This window comes from Anarrhichthys ocellatus, unplaced genomic scaffold, assembly GCF_004355925.1.
Source record: "Anarrhichthys ocellatus isolate YVR2014 unplaced genomic scaffold, GSC_Weel_1.0 scaffold8, whole genome shotgun sequence".
Classification (NCBI taxonomy): Eukaryota; Metazoa; Chordata; class Actinopteri; order Perciformes; family Anarhichadidae; genus Anarrhichthys; species Anarrhichthys ocellatus.
In genome coordinates, this window is record NW_022280038.1 from 7,112,485 (window position 1) to 7,130,390 (window position 17,906).

General features: G+C 39.5%; 1 protein-coding gene and 1 pseudogene across 1 annotated transcript in view; both read right to left on the reverse strand.

Annotated features, from left to right (window-relative positions):
- uacab (uveal autoantigen with coiled-coil domains and ankyrin repeats b) overlaps positions 1-14,315 on the reverse strand; it is a 40,386-nt gene extending 26,071 nt beyond the window's left edge. Inside the window, exon 1 of the mRNA XM_031848390.1 lies at positions 14,099-14,315. Within this exon, the coding sequence (XP_031704250.1) occupies positions 14,099-14,146 (48 nt within the window). The 5' untranslated portion in view covers positions 14,147-14,315. The remainder of the gene's footprint in view (positions 1-14,098) is intronic.
- Positions 14,316-15,634: 1,319 nt separating this feature from the next.
- LOC116384266 (mortality factor 4-like protein 1) overlaps positions 15,635-17,906 on the reverse strand; it is a 13,527-nt pseudogene continuing 11,255 nt past the window's right edge.

Genomic DNA, 17,906 nt, shown 5'->3' on the forward strand with positions numbered 1-17,906 from the left:
AGATAGATAGATAGATAGATAGATAGATATATATATATATATATATGACAAATTAAAGTTTTAACCTGATGGTGGCGCTAGTTTTATCCTCAGTAGAGCATGAAGGTCTTAACCAAATTTGCCCTAATTAACAGTTTCACTGAATAACTACGTTAGCTTATGATGTACTGTCTGACGACCCATATCACTTTTCAATACTGAGCATAAAATCTTTACAATACTTCTAGTTTATGAAGTTGCCCAAACATGATATCAATCATGCATTTGTATTTTTTTACCATCTATCCCCAGAGAGACCGGTTTGTGACATTAAAATAGCTCCATGCTGTGTGAATAACTCAGTGACAAGCTGATCTATTGGTGCAAATTACCTTGAAAAATCATATTTCTTTTTCAGGGTCAGCCATTCTTCGATATTAATTCAGAGGGAAACATCTGAAAGACGACGTTTTCTCTTCGATGTGTGCATGAAGTGTGAATGGACACGTAGAGTGTGAGTACAACAACCACAGAGGCAGAGGCTGAAAGGGTGGCGGAGGAGAGATAGAAAGAGAATATGTGAGGTCAACAAATGTGTAAATGAACAAGTGGAGGGGTGAGAAAGTGACAAGATGTAGCATGCTTGCAGTGGATCTGTAATTATGGGACATGTAAATTGACGCTTCGGAGTGAAAGGCCCTCTTGAATCGGGCCACGTCCCTGCTGATGGTTCAGGCCAGGTGTCGAGGGGAAAGAGGCACTCTGTTTTTGGTATGTACACGAGGCACTCGCTGCATATCTGCGTAGCTGCTAAACACAGGACCACTCTTGCAGGGCAGAGTATGGACTGGATGCAGCAGGACAGACAGACAGACAGACACGCCCTCTGGTGGTGTACAGAAAAACAACAGGTCGAATTCACTAAAGTCTATTTGTATCCTGGACACAGAGGAGAAGGTGACCAATGGTCATCTTCAGCGTTGATGCTTTCTAGACAAGATAATCCTTTGTCTCTCTGCATTGGCCATACTTCAGTAGTCAAACCGCTACATGCTGTCAAGAGGGTTTGAAGCTCATTTTTCTTATGAATAGAGTTGGGTGGATTTATGTTTTTCTTGTCTGGCCAGGTGTCTGAGCTTTAACCCTTTTGTTTTGATGGAAACCAGCTGAACCGGCATTTGTCATCATGACAAGTTCTGGCAAATTATAGAGTAGCCTACATCAGCAACCTCTGCCGACGGCTTCAGATCCAACTTGTATTGCATTAGTATTAAGCAATATGACAACGTGATAAAGGGAGCCTCTAGCGTCTGACAGGGAGGGGCGTGAGGACGCACATGGGGCACGTTGGGTTTGTTGACTAGAAAGCTCACGTGTTTTTTGGGGTGATGAGACAGACGGACAGAGTTGTCTCAAAGAAAAAGAAAACTACCCCAATATGGCAACATTATTGACAGGTGCCTATGAAGAGCATTAAAAGCCTGGGAATTTTTCATGTCTTACAATTAATCTGAATAAATGCGCATTTATTGTATTGCAAGTACATATATATAGAGCACACATTCACTGTTTACACCAGAATGGACTCTCTGTACTGTGAACAATCTCAATCATCACCAGTGTGACCAATTGTTTCATGCCGTCCCATAATAAGAATGGTAGAAATTTGCCGGCATGTACCATTTAGAGAAGAATAGAGATTTCTAAGGCATTGGATACTTCTCACAGTAAAGGAATGTACGATTCTAAGGAAATAGAGAAAGAGCAGGCTGCCCTCAAAAACTGATACCATAGGTCTGTTTTATGATACTTGAGTTAAGCCCGAGCCTGTTGAAAACACAATAAAACTCATGTGTAAAGTGGATTACTGGGAGTTTTCTGGCGACCGCCTCACGAGATCTTCACTTGTGTGGCCCAGAGATTAAAAATGGAGAATAGCTGGTCCAGCTGCTGGGTCACACCATTTTAGATGACTTATGACCCAGAGGGCAAAGCCCTTCTCACTATTTTCTTCTACTTCCGACACCCGCTGCCAGGGCAGGAAATCAGCTTCCCAGTTGCCCAAAGGGAAGATCATGAACAACAAGAAGGCCATAATATAGTTTCTGAAAGACAGGTCTAGATAGAAAATGGTGGTATTGATGAGAGATATCTCAAACTATTTCATTATCAGTTGATATCTGAAAAGTCTATTATTGAATCTGGACAAAACCCCTCTTGAGGTAATGCTTTCTCATCTCTACTGCATTCATCTGATTATACTGGAACACAAATGTGTTTTTCAGACCTTTAAAGCTTATTGAAGAACAGTGTTTAGTTTCTAAAAATAATTATAGATTTATTTTGATGTAACATTACAAATAAGAAAAACTAAGAATAATAACCAATAAAATGAACAGTAAACATATACAGGAAATAAAACAAAAACAAATAAACATTAGATGTTAGATGAAACTAAGATGGTGAACATTAGACTGGCTTAACATCAGCATGTTAACACACTAAACACACCGACATTAGCATTAAGCTAGAAGCATTTTTTAAAGAAACAAATAATTCCAAAACAATCTAGAGCACCAGATCTGTACCTGTTGAGGTTAAAACATCAATTTCCTGTAAAATGACAGCAGCTTAGCTGACGCATTTAAAAAGCAATCATTGAAACAACAATGTCTCGCGGCAGGAGAATTAAAAACAGCAGGGTTGTGGGCTTTGGCTGCTGGTGTGGCTGATATTATTCCAGCTGGTCGGAGGAAGTAGAGATAGAAGAAGAGAACAGGGCAGAAAGAGGAGCCATAGTGAGGAGCCATTTAGATCACTAATGTAGAAATACTACAGCAAATCACAAGGTGATTTTATAAAAGAGCTGCGATAGATAGATAGATTTATTTATTTTTTTTAAACACCACTAAAATGAGCATTTTCAGTGCCATGAGAGAGGGTAGGAGAATACACACTATGGTATAAGAGACGCAGACATGAGTGTGTCTGCCACCCGTGTTTACACACGTGACAGTGGTACTTTGATGTTAGTGTGGCTGGCGGGAGTATTGCAAGGAATGAAGGCTGTCGTCGTATCAAGAAAAGCGATGATGCAACATGAGGGAAAATACCACAGGAGACTTTTGTCTTACACGGCCATATTTGGTTAACCGAGGAGCTCTCTGGGCATGTTGGTACTTGGGCACAAACAGAGGTGATGACGCTTGTTTGGCCGGCACACCCTCACACAAGGAATGTTACTGGAGGGTTGGTCAAATGGACTGGGCCTCGCAAAAACATGCATATACTAAAAACATCTATTTCCCCATAGTCTTATGGAATGTGTTAAAACAATGATTGCTCAACATCTGAAAGTTACTTTCATTGTTTATGAGGTAAGAATTCAGTATGCCTTTAGTGATGCAACACACTGCATCGGTAAACAGTCCATACGATCACATCTGCCAAATCTTATATGTAGAGAATTACATTTACGTAATAAGGAATAAGAAAATAATTATTCAAGTGTAAAAAATGTCATTTGAGCTGCTGTATTAAATTCCTGAAAACAACACCGTGACTCCCGTGGTGACAGATAACAATCAGGTAGATACAGAGCAGGTAGTGACTCGTCCCTGCGATAAGTCTTTCCTGTGACCAGGCAGGTCTTCCTGTTAAAGTCTGCTTCCACATCACAAAATGTCTCCAATACATGTTGACCTTTAGAAGTCACATCACCCTCTTCATTATCAGTCAACTCTGCTGCTCGTTGTGTTTCTCGGCAAAACTCAGTGGACAGCAGAAGCCAGCGGTGGAGTTGAAAACAAAAAAAGGCACCATGTGGCTCCACCAGCATGCTGGGGGCACTGGGACTTTTTGTAAGTTTTACTGACTTCAACTTCCCGATAAAGCCGGGCACTTGCCTCATCTGCAGAGAGACAGAAGAATACAACCACACACGGAGCACAGCTTGATGAGGATTACAGTCTGAGCCTTTTCACAGCAGTTTGTCCCTCATCAGCAGAATCTTTGTGCTCCTGTTGCTCAGCATGCCTGACTGTACATACGTATACTTGTGTCTCTGTGTGTGTGTGTGTGTGTGTGTGTGTGTGGGCTGATATCAGCTGCAGCCCACCCAAAGTCAGTCAATAAGCTCAGCCCACTCTCACATGACAACCTCCCTCATCATTAGTAATCTCTCCATCACTAACCCTACACAGTTTAAACTACACATATACAGTCACCCAACTGCATGGTCCCCCCCTGTCATCACACATGACAAACACACACCGACATGCATTGCTACCACACACACACACACACACACTTGGGGTCTTTCACAGAGTGCGCTTTCTGCCTGGGAACACAGGCGGGTAACGCTGCGGAGATGACCTCATGGCTGCCCCCATGGAGCCAGACTTTAATCCTAAAAAGACAGACTGTCACGCTACCACCTACTCTACAGCCAACACAATGTCCAGCCTAAAACAAACTTCAGCTGATCCTGTCTGAGAGTTGGCCTCCTACAGTGAATATAACTAAAATGGCCGTGTGAACAGATAGATATTACAGGAAGACCTGCTGAACACTAAGGAAGAACATTTTTTAGAAAAACACAAACGGAAAGACTGGAGATTTCCATTTGGTCCTAAAAAGATATCAACGAGTACTATAGACTGCTGTGAAATGTGATATAGGTATTCTTTGACCCCTTCATCTGGCCAAAATTTCCCAAAACAATCAAAATTGACTGTTACGGGCAGATTGCCATGATATTAAAACTCTATTCATACTAAGGCGTGGGTTCTGTAGGCTCCCTACTGTTTTGTTCAAAGTGAATAAAACATGAGCAATTTGGGAAGAACAGAGGCTTTGTCAGCTTCTTTTTTTCAGTAACGCACACCAAGCAAAGCCATTTCCACCGCAACCATTCTGCTTCATTTATCAGAGTGAAGGGAACATCTTAAATACAGGGACAGCGCGGAATAGTCTCACGGTGAATCTCCCCACCGTCGCTCCAATCACAAAGTAAATCAAAGAACGGCCTGATCCGTTTAGTGCTTGGTCAAGAGTAAAACAGGCTTCACTGAGCACATTCATGCTCGCCAGAGGATGAGCCATTTTCAATTTAAACACTCCATAAAATTTCCTCTTGCGCTACCATCTGGCCAAAAGGTCAATTTCGCACACAAGATAAAACACATTGTCAGATATAAACCCTACCAATATGTAGGGGTGGGAATCACCAGCGAGCCCGCGATACGATATTATCACGATACTACGATATTCTGAGTATTGCGATAACATAAGCCTATATTGCGATTTATTACTTTTTTCAACTTCAAATTATGTCCCCAAAGGAAAACTGTGTCAACATGTTTTATCTAATAAGATAAAGTTTTCAGTCTGTTCATCTCACTTCAATCATTTTTATTGCAGCAAAATAGGATTGTCAAGCAGACAGACTGACCAACAATGTCATAAATGTTGCATGCACCTGACAAACTGAACTGTTTGTATTACTACATAGTCCAACTTAACTAAATGCAAACGTGTGGACTCAGTATATGAACTATAACTTACATAAGTAGGATATAAGAGTTATATAACTCAGTATAACTTGCGATGCGTGGACGCCGAGGACAGAGAGCCAGTTATGCGCTGCACTCTCCCCATGAGCCTGGCTACAGTTGGCAGATTTAACCCCATTGTGAGGCCAGATGTCTCTTTGTTTTGACCAACTTCCTACCAATCACGCTGACCCGGGACCTTTGCTGACCTCACCAGAAAACAACTCAGCACCATCTAGTGGACTGAAAAAGCAATTGATTTGATTTTTCTAGTAATTTTCTTTTTTAATAGTTTATATAATAAAATATTGATACTTGGCGTCCGTGTATCGATACAATATCGCCACGCAAAATGTCGTGATACTATGCTGTATCGATTTTTTCCCCCACCCCTACCAATATGTCTTTTCTATGTTATTTTGAGGTATAACTAACATTGCAGCCTCTATGAGCCACCAGGGGAGCTTTAAACTAGTCTTATTCATACCGAGACAACATCATTTATCACCTCGGCCCATTCGCAAGCCAGTCATTTCTTCAGAAAATTAAATCTTCAGCTTATGTGCCCATGAAGTTAGAAAAGGAGCAATTATATGACTAAACAGTTCACTGTTGTGGATACATAGGAAAATGTTTTTGAATGACAGAATTGGGTACAGTGTGATCCCATGTATTCATGTGTGACAGCAGTCTTTTGCTTCATTGTGTACACAAAGCAGACCAGCAATTTAGTCTGACAGGAACCTGTCAGAGGAAGATTTGAAAAGCCTCGTCATATGACCGAGGATTAACTCCAATGAAACGTTCATTCTTTACCAACTCAAGCCCAAAAAGACAAAGCAACACACGTGCTTTGAAAATGAGGGAGGAAAAGAGGATTTTGTTTTTTCTTTCCAAATCCAAGACCTTCTCACCCCCACCAGCAGAGGGGTAAGAACGCCTGCTGGGTGTTTTCTACCAAGTTGGAGCCTAAACTTGATAATGTTAAGTAGGTACTCGGGGCTTTATACGCTGCTCAGCGGCTTGTGAAAGATTCCTCAGGGGTTCAGGAGACCGCGAGTTCCCTCACCAGGGTAGAACGATTATTATTACTATAAATCAACGAGCTTCTCATCTTTCTAGAACACTGCAATTTTTGAGAATACCGCTTCTGCTTCTTGTTCAGATGTCATTTCTCTGATGATGTGAAAAGCCGTCTTACACGTAGCAGAAAACATTCACCGCTAGGGTTGACATCGGCGGGATATTGATAGTTACAATGTCCATGATTGAAATGAAGTGCAATTCTCAATTTAAAAACACTGAATCTCTGTCTCTGCATCACAGACGTTGGTGCAGTATGACAACAAACGCATCGCCTTGCTGAGAGGATACACCGTCGTCGTCCTCCTCCTAACAGGATTTACAGGGAAACTGGAGCAGTGTACAGTCCTGGGGTTGAAATGGCAGCAGTAGAACATCACAGAGCTCTCCAAAGAGCTGCAGTGCATCACACGTTTTAAAAGTATGTAGAAGCAGAGAAGAGGGGGATGGAACAAAACGGTTTCAGTTCTGATGACACAAAACAAAGGATCTCCGTTTATAAACTGTCATTTTAATTCCTGTTTTAGTTTTTAAAAATGTATTGCTGCATTAAAATAATTTATTATTTAAAATATAAATACAAATTCAATGTATTTCTTTGTTACATTTTGTTTAAAAAGTCAGAAAAACAATATTTGAGTCAAGTCTGATGCTGCCTTACACATAATAATGATACCAGTCACTTCCACCCAGTGAGGCTTACAGTTTATTAATGAAACACTGGTATCGAGTCAATACCCAGGTATCGCCACGGTATTGGGACTGAAAAAGTCAGATCAGGGCATCCCAACTTTCCACCACGTGATATTAATGTCATTACTCTACGACACGTTAGCATAAAAGAAACTAAGAGATTGTAAGAAAAAAAACTTGTGTTGAGCTCATTTTAGGAATATTTCAGCAACTTCATAATCTTAATTCAAAGGCAACTAAGCTCTTGTTTAAAAACGCATAGCTTTCGCTACGTTTACGCCTTGCGTCCACACTACTTTGGCATTTTTGGAACCCCTAAAACGGAGATGATTGAAAAACGCTGCTGTAGCCATTTTAGCTTGACCACCCCGGAGTTTCGTTTTAGTCCGGACGGGCAGAAACAAGAGACCTCTGAAAACGATGACGCAGACAACCACATCAGCTTCGATCCTGGATTCAGTGCTTGATTGAACACGGATAGAGAATTACAGGCCTTGTTGTCTATGCTAGCGTCTGCTGTGCAGTAAAATTCTACTACTGCCTACATGCGAAGGAGGGAAGCTATAATTTGAGCGCTTTGCGCCAATTCCCGTGTCGAGCAGCGTCATCAGCCCTGGTCATGCGATATGCGTTTTCAGGTGTAGTAGACTGGACAGAGATCATTTCTGAAACGGCATTAAAACACTCCCCTGAACGGGGTTTGTTTTTGTTTAAAATGAAAAGGTAGTAGTGTGGATGACGCCTTAGCCTAACCAAAGCAGCAGATATTGATCCCAAAGGCTTGGAGCCATCATACGCCCCTTTTCACAGTCCCATACCAACTCTCCTTTTGTTACGACTTCCCAACAATACAGCCGAACTCCGTCTGGCTCCACTATGCTATCATCAACCACTCTGATAACGGCACTTCAAGGGCGAGGGAGGCTCTCACGTTTCATCCTTAAGGATGCCGGCTGAGGGTAAAGACAAAATAAAGACACGGTGTGACCAGGAACACAATGAAGCAGCAAACTCCCCGTACAAATGAAAAGAGAGTTAGAAATCCAAAATCTTGTGTCCTGAAACTAAGTGGATGATAATGATACACTTTAACAAGGCAGAAATAATGACAAGCCGACAATCAACTGATATTAGTGTGAGCAGCAACAATTTCAATGTTCTTTTCTGATACTGATTTTAAAAAAAACAGCCTTGCTGCCTGTGAGTCACACATGCTATAATATAACAACGGTCAGGCACAAAGTTATCCAAGAGGCTGCAATCACTTGAATGGATGCTTACTCCTTGATTCAGCCTTTCATTATACTCCGCTGTGTCTGCCTGAAGAAAGCTTCTCATTACGCTTTGAGGGTTCAAAGCAACTCTGAGGAGTTGCTTTGATGCTCAGCCTTGATCTGCCCTTTAAATTGGGTTCAGATCAATTTAAAGTTGTTCGGCATAAAAAGTAAAGAAAATATAGATATACATTTATACCAGGCTATTTCCAAGGTAGCAAACATGTCATAAAATGTTTATTGTTTTGTGATAAGATAATAACTTTAAAATTTCATGAGAAATAGAAAAGCAGCAAATCCTCACATTTGAGAAGCGGCAGCTCAAATGGCTGGAACTCCTGCCTAAAAAATGACTCAATTGATTACTAAAACAGTGGCCGATAATGTTTTCTGTTAATTGACTAATACAATTAATCGACAGCTCTAATCCTCACAGAAAATAATTTTTCATGTATTCAATGCAAGTTGGACTAATTCCACTAAACACTGGAACATTAATGGAGCTGTCCATCAAGAAACTGATGAAATCATCTTAATCAGAATAATTTGTGTCCGTTTTTGCCATAATCGCATTACTACGCGTTTGAAAACGTAGTCGGTGATCAGAGATCTTTATCGTCAAGACGTCAACCGACATGAATGAGTTTTTTTTGCTCCACAGGGAGTGAGACACACACTCAAACGCCAGCGGTTCGTACGGTGTGTGGCACTGAACGACTTTCATTTCAGCCCAATAACCGTTTCCATCACATCCCAACATTTATCCAAACACTAAACCACGACCCACAGTATCAGAGCTCTAGAAGTATATCGTAGGCATGATATTGTTGGATGATCACAGATATATCAATATTTCTCTACCCTCTGTTGACATGTTTAAAACTACTTATACTGAAATCAGTTTTTACAGAACAATGTTGTTCTTTTAACAAGTGCCATGATTTGCATTGACTCTTTTAGTTTGTTTTTTGTCTGTTGTTTTTAGTCACATCATCTGTCCCCGTTTGTACTTGTATATGAAGCTTATTATTCTGCCCATCTTCAGGACTCCCTGGCAGACGAGATATTGTATTTGAATGGGACATTTCTGGTAAATAAAGTATAAATCAATAACCAAGTTATAAATATATATTCATATTTTCTCACCGTATCAGCGACAACAAATGTGGGGAAAGAGAGAAGCCAACAAAAACATGTATTGCATGGCCCATAGGCCTGAGTGCATGAGCAAAATACTAAACACTCACTCATATATAGCAAGAGATATACGAGGACACAAACGGAACAAATCAATACTGCATAGAGAATCAATGCTGAACATGACAGAACTTTCTCTTCATGCTCCAGTCAGCAAAATGCAACTAAGGAATTGAGATCTTGAGAAAAACATTCTGAAATGACCCAACACAAGGCTGCTATAGATGAGCAGAAAGACCTCAGTTCAGGTGGGCTGCAGAGTCGATGAAAGATAGAGCGTCTCTCTCCTTCACTGTATGAACCAGCCTGATTTTAATCTCCTTCGAATATTGTTCCGCAATTTACAGAACAGATGTTCGCTGTGACAGCAAGCTGTGCGACAGCTCAGAGTATTATCTCAAAACTATCCAGTTCCGTATTCTCCCCCAGGAGCTCTCCTGTCTGCTCCCGCTTCAGTCGATACTGAAGCTGAAACATTTTCAACCAACATGTTGCTTTAGACAGTCTGTGTTTGTGGCCAGCGGCGGTGTTTGCAGAATGTTAGTGCAACCAGATTCAAACATTTGATCTTAATCTTGCTGAGGTCAGCCTTATTTGGACATATTTGTTTGCTTTTATTTTGACAGGGGATCTGCTTGTCAATAGTCTGATTATATCATTTATACGTTGTTGCCAAAATCTATCAAAAACTAATGATGGTTAAATATGAATGTTTGTCAATTTAATGGGCTAAATGGAGAATAAATAAGGAATCTTCTTTTACTTACAGCTGCAACAGGTAATCAATACATTAAATACATGAGTGTCTATTTTAATAATCAATGAATTGTTGTGAGACATCTTTAAAAGGAAAACATGTAATAAATATCTGGTTCAAACTTCTCTAATGGGAGAATTTGCAGCTTTTCTCTGTTTTGTGTTTTGTAAACTTGTATATCTTTGGGTTCTGAAGTGCTGGTCGAACAAAACAAGAGATTTGAGGGAGTCATCTTGGGCTGTGGGAAACTGGGATCTACACTATACAACAATTAGCTTATTCATCTAGAAAATAAACAGATGCAAGGACAGATTCACTGATAATTACTTAAAGTGCTAGTCGTACATTTGTCTCTGTCAAACATCATAAATCCTTGTTTTCTTTCCATTGAGAACAAATGGTAATTATAAGCCTCCGTGACAATGCTCGTCATGAGAAGCCTTTTAGGATTCAAGAAAAACAGTTTTCTACTCAACAAAAAAACTGTTTTCCACAGAAGAGAATGACTGAAACTGAACACCTGCCTAGAAACTTGAGCCAAAACTACGGACCTTAGCCTGGCTTTAATCTGCAGCGGGTATTGAGGGAATGTCTTAGCATTTTGTATCCTGGTCACCCAGTTTGTTTTTCAGCTACCTTAAAATGGTTTAGTTTGCATTCCTAGGCTGAAATAAGTTCTTGTCAATATTTGATAGGTGAACCAGATTGATGAATAATGACAGAATTCAATAAAGAGGAAAATGTCAAGTCCGAATAGGCAGTTTGTGGCTTCTAGTTTTAGGCAGTTCAGGGCTTCTTTGTTTAAGAAAATCAAAGTGAATCCATATACGATAACTTGAGGAGACAATAGAAAAGATAATACAAAGAGTGGAAGAGGCCGGAATTCAGTTACAGCGTGTTCAAATACTAAAAACACGTTTCCTTTGGATCCCCCCCTTGCCTCTCCTTCTCGGAAAACACAGATTCATTTTTCTTAATTATTACTCACCCCACCAGGAAGTTGTGAGTGAGTTCACCTCCTGCACATTGTGTAGCAATGAGGAAAGCATGCATCTGAAAACATTTACAGTAAGATGAGATGCTGTCAGTCTAAACGCCTCATTGATGCTATTATCTATCTTTTAAGTTTCAGGTGGGGATGATCTGATGATGATAACTATGTCTTTACATTTAGCAGCATAAAAATCAGAACTAAGATACAGTACGTCTTTAAATACATTTCAAATTAAATTAAACCTATAGTGATGTTTGTAAGGGTACTACCATCTTCTGAAGTTACTGTGAGGATTGGTTGTTTACAGTGCAACATTATCAGAGATCGTCAGTAAAAGATTATTTCACAGTGTGATGGTTAATGTTAATGTGTGTAATTAATCCGTGAGGTGGGATCTGTACGGATCAACAGGGGTCAGTTATACCACTATCGGAAACACTACCACTTTCATCCACAGGGACCGCCAAAACCAACACAAAATGAAGGCTCCTTGAAGTAGCTTCAAGTTCTTCCTTTGATATATCTGCCTGCACAGAGGAATGCAATGGGAATGTTATAGAATCATCACTCAGACAGACCTGCGTAAATGTCACGGGTGTTTCCTCAAGGCGGCTTACCGTAAGCTGTTCCCGAGGTAGCTTTGAAACAAAACAGGACAGAAAATGCTGAAGGCTTGAATATTAAATGGCTGCCTCGGACGGACGGAGGGAGACAACCCTCAACGTGGATACAATACCATTTTGTTGCCGAAGGGCTCTTTTCCTCTCCCTTTTAAAAAGACAGTTTACCACACACAGCTCCTCTGGCTTTGTGCCTTTCTCATGGTAATTGCTAGGAGCTGAAAGACAGAGTGCAGTGCCAAACACCCACAGCATGTTGAACTGTGCAGAATTGTAATGACTGAGTTCATATAGGCTGCTGCTGGACAGTGAAGGATGAATACAAAATGATGGCCTATCGTGTAGTCACTCCAGCTGAGAAGCATAGACCTGATAGATATTCACGATACAGTGTTATTCATCCAATACTCCGGTCTGTAACACACGCAGACTTATCTTGGCAACAAAATCAATGCAACATTCCTGAGGGGACTTATGGTGTATCCACGGAGCCGTGATGGCTGCCCACAACACATTCTACACAAATACTAGGATTAGATGAAATATTTTAAGTTTTCTGTATTTTATGCCAGGATAACTGCATTTCTTTATTAAAAAAGATATACACTCAGTTTATTAGGTACACCTTGCTAAAAAACAATTTAGTCTCTCACAACATGCAGTAAATCTGACTTTCATGAAGGTTATAATGTTCAGATTTTGGTGAAAGAGAGATGTTGATTCAACTTTGTGGTCATTTTTGAGGCTGTAGTTTGTGGTAGAGCTGAAATGATTCACTGAATAATCAATGAAGTAGTATTATGATAATGGTTTTATTGTTTTAGTCAAGCACAAATGCCATACAGCATTTGGTTTCAGCTTCTCAAATGCGAGGATTTGCTGCTTTTCTTTGACATATATGATGGTAAACTACATATGTTTGTTTCTGACAAACATTTATAAGCAAAAACGAATATTCCAGAAGATTATTGGCAGATTTGACATGCTAATGTGGACTAACTAATTGAAACGTCTCTCAGTACAACCCAATACAACTCAACAGCAGCACATAGTGATCACAAAGCACTACATTTCAGAGGCAATGAATTGTAGTTTTAATGATGTACAATTATGGATTAAGCTCCACAGCTGTGTATATAAAGTCATTCAAATCAGCCCCACCTTTCCAAACTGCAACATTAAAGTGACATTAATCTATTCATGAATGGGCTATTGTGCATAATAAGTACTTTACTTTTGATACTATTAAGTATATTTTGATTGCCTAATTTGTATTCGTAACTAGAGTATTTCCACACTGTGGTATTACTACTCGCGCTCAAGTAAAAGATGAGAGTACTTCCACTACTGTTGTATTAGGATGCATTAGTTTTTAAACTAGGTTTCCTTCAGAAAACTTCACAAGCATCTGACATCTGTTGGTGAGCTGCTGCGTTCAAGAACAACCCAAATGTTAAACCCCAACTTCCAGGGGTCTACAGCGGGGTTATTTGTGTGCGTTCGCGGTGATAACAACCAGGCGAGGAGGCGCTTTGCTGCACTGATTTAATGAGCTTTTGTGAATAACAATAACAACAACAACAACAACAACAACAACAACAACAACAACACCGTCAGCTGCTCCTGATTTAGGCCAGATCATGAACAAACCTGAACCCGCATGGATGCAGAGTAATACAACTGTGTCAGAGGCCACATCCACCACTCGCGCGTAAGGTCGCAGGTGCGTAAAGTTACTGGCGGCGTGTTTTATTTCCGTGGGAACATGACCGCGGTTAACGTGGTTGTTGGGGACAAGAGGTCAGGTTTACAAACAATAAACCCCACCCGGTGTTGAAACCGGTTAAAACACAACGCCATCGTTGATGAACACACACTCGATTCAATAGTAAGAGTCCGGGGATGTTTTGCAAAACGTGCATTATTCGATACAGAAAAAGACAACTTACAGTGATGGTAACTTCGTGCTTTTTCAGTCGATACTTGAGGCTCTTCATCTTGTGGCGTGTTGGTCTGCAGTATTAAAAGTTTCCTTTGGTTAATAAGTTCATAAATAGCATAAAAAAAACTTCCCTGAAAGTTCAGACGAAGTACGTTTTTTATATCTTTCCCCCTTTTCCCGTCACAGAGCGAGTTTCACCTGACGCCTGACCGCAGATTCTACTCGCCCTTTTTGAATTGACAACCAGCGGGAGCCAATCAAACTGAAGCACACGCGCGTTGTGTTACTTTTGATCCAATCGGTGACCTGGAAAGGGGCGGGACTTCCTTCTAAAGTGTCAGTTGGGAGAAGTGTGAGACATCCTGGGACAGGGGAGGGAAAACCTGGAATGACGTCATGCGTACCTGAGGACCGAAACACCTTGAAAAAAATATGTTTGAATCTATGAACGATCTGGTGTCATTATCTGTTGTTTACAGGGAATACCTCAGCGGAAACTATTTAGCGTTGCAGTGTAAATTTCACCTGCTATTAAAATGGTTAATAAACCGCTCTGTCTGTTGTGTCACAGGTGACCGAGCTTACTGCACTGCGGTTGGCTGGTCGTTATGAACCTTACACTCAATAACTCTATAATGCATTTTAGGAGGAAATATTCAAGAAGTACTCAGACTTCTACTTCATTTTTTAAAATTTTATATTATTCTATTTCATTGTATATATTGTGCATTTTTATATGTATATATATATATGTTTTACTGTTATTTTTATTGTATATATTGTGCATTTTTATATTTGCATTTTTTACATTGAATATGTTTTACTCTGTTATTTTTTTATTGCTTTACCTGTACCATAAATGCTGCTGTAGCGAAAAAATTTCCCCTTGCGGGATTAATAAAGTATCTATCTATCTATCTATCTATCTAAAGTAAACGTAGTAATACCACAGTGTAGAAATACTTTGTTACAAGTAAAAAGTCCTTTATTCAAATTCTTACTGAAGTAAAAGTACAAAACATTTACATTTTGTATCTCAATAATCTGAATCTACAAAGTTGCTAAAGCTGTCAAATGAATGTAGTCGGCTAAAACTTACAATATTGTAGTGAAGAAGAAGTATTACCATAAAATGGAAATACTCAAGTAAAGTACAAGGACATTTAATGATGTGTTCTTACACTGAATTATTAAATCAGTGAATAATCTGAACTGTTGGTACTTAGAATAGATAAATGGAACGTGTCAACAACCTCCGAGAATAAATTAACTTTCCACTGCTGCATTTATTACCTAATATAAACAGTCATATCTATCTGCATGTAACTATAAACACCAGTGATTAAACCTATTTACTTAACTATGCTGCACAAACAGTATTTTATCTGTCTTGTAATAATGTGCCTCATTTGTCTACATTTGCTGCTTTAGATAAACAAATGAAATATCTCAAACGTATCTACTTCCTCGCCCAAACATTGGACTAACTCTTATCCTCAATAAACATCTAGGATAAAAAGTATTCATCTGTGAGAACATTTCCTACAGTGTAGAGTGGGTATAGTGAGACTAATGTTCGCTGTAGGTTAGGTTAGAAAAGCTGATGGTATTCAGTATAATATTGATTTGGCTGTTCAGCATAGAAACATTGAGTTAAAGTTGTGTAAATTTCAGTTTCTGTACATGTCCTTGTTCCTTGTTTACATTTGATTAATATTTGCTTTATGCTTTGTTGTTATAAATATATAAGCACAAACGTACATACAAATGAACAGGGAAGTGGGCAGGTGTGGAATGTAATAATACTGTTACTCAATGTATTGTAGGAATACTAAAGTACAAATGTGAGGTACTTGTAGCGTACTTTACTTACTTACTATTTCCATTGTATACAACTTTGTACTTTTACTTCACTCCATCTCAAATGCAAATAATGTACTTTTAACTTTATTTTGTCTGACAGCTTTACTTACTTTTCAGATTAGTTTGTTCAACCCCTTCCTGTCCAGATTTTGAATGATTGTGATAAACTGAAGGATGAAGTATTCAACGTATGTATTCAAAAACCCTCCGAGATCAGCTGGAAAATGCATCATCACACAGCTGAGAACAGGGCTGTTTAGAGATACGTGGTTCTCACAGGACAGCAACGCTACAAGAATATGATGATCTCATAGAATATGATGTATTGCTGTATATTAAACAGTTAATAAGGTAGGCATAGTTAAAATAAGCGCAACCATAAACATCTACAGCAGCAAAATGCAACATAGGCTACACATTAATGCACCAATAATGTTGATCCAAAAACATCATATAAAACACCGACAGGGACCATTTTACTGCATATTGAGTACTTTTACCGTTGGTACATTTCGCTGATAATACTTACCGGCCTATACTTTTACTGATGGAAGGTTTTGAATGCAGGCCCTTCGCTTGTAAGACTCGTGGAGTATTTTCACAGTTAGGCCTCCTTCCTCCAACAGGTTTAAACATCAGGTAGACAGCAAGTGTTTAAAAGAAATATACAAAAAGGGGAAACTCTGCCCCCTTGTGATGTCTAATCACACAATACTAAAGCAATGAGTCAATCAATAAATGAATAGATCGATAATAAGAAGCCCACATAAACTGACAGAATCGAGACAATAAAGTCTCGTGGAATCTAAAGTGGCGATCCAGTCCTGGTTGGTTTTTCATTTAATTGAGTGAGAACATCGTAGTTGTGCTTAAAGTATTTTTGTTGATACATGAGCTTCAGGTTTTCATAATTGTGTGCATAGTTCTATTTTTGTGTGTGTATACAATGGAGGAAACTGCAATGTAGCATTTTTCCACAGACACCCTGTTTGTAATACTGCAAATATATAAATATTGCAATACTTTTTAATCAGCGGGCCATAGATGGTGTTACCTCCTTCGGCAATAGATTTGCGTTTGGGTTCATCAATAAAATGCAGCGGAATGTTATTATCTTTTATAATGTCGCATTCTTCACTTTGAGTAAATATTTAACCGACTAGCGTAAATGCTACCTGCCGTTAAACGTGTCTCTCCGTTGTTTTTGTTCTTGACACATTGCTGCAGGCGATTCTTCAGCCTTTCCTCCTTCATTTAACAGTGATGCCACAAATAATTCATATTTATATTATAAGAAGAACAACACAGTAAACCATGTCAATTGTGTAGAAACATTTTTTTTTTTTTTTTTTTTTTTTTTTTACAAATTGATACAAATGAACAAGATACAGATACAAAAACATCAACTGCTGAGTGATGACCATGTGGTCCAGCATTAAATTGCACCTCGTGTGGCAGAACGAACGCTAATAAATACATACATGCAACAGTAACAAATATCTAAAAACACCTAAGTGCTGCTTGTGGAAACAGTAACTTGTCAACAGAAAAAAAATAAAAGAACAAAGAGAGAGAAAAGTGGAGAGAGACTCAACTAAAAAATACTTTTTTTTGAGTGTGACAAGCTCCTGAGACCTTTGTGGAGGGAGCGGATCAGTTCAGGGGAAAAATGTCCTCCAAGTCTGCACTCACAGGGGAAGTAAATGTTATTCTACATGTGGAGTAAAGAGGTCTCTTAATAGGAGCCGAGAGTGCTGAGAGCGCTCACACGGCCTTGCGGTGGTACTCTGGGGGCGCGACCTCGTAATCGGTGGAAGTCAAGAGGGTGGATGAATTCTTCACCAGGTACCTGGAGGAAATGTCAAAATGGATCGTCATTGTGGAGTGGGACAGAAAAAGGTCACTGCAAAACAACATTTGTCCCTCAACAGTTGTCGTGTATACATACATAT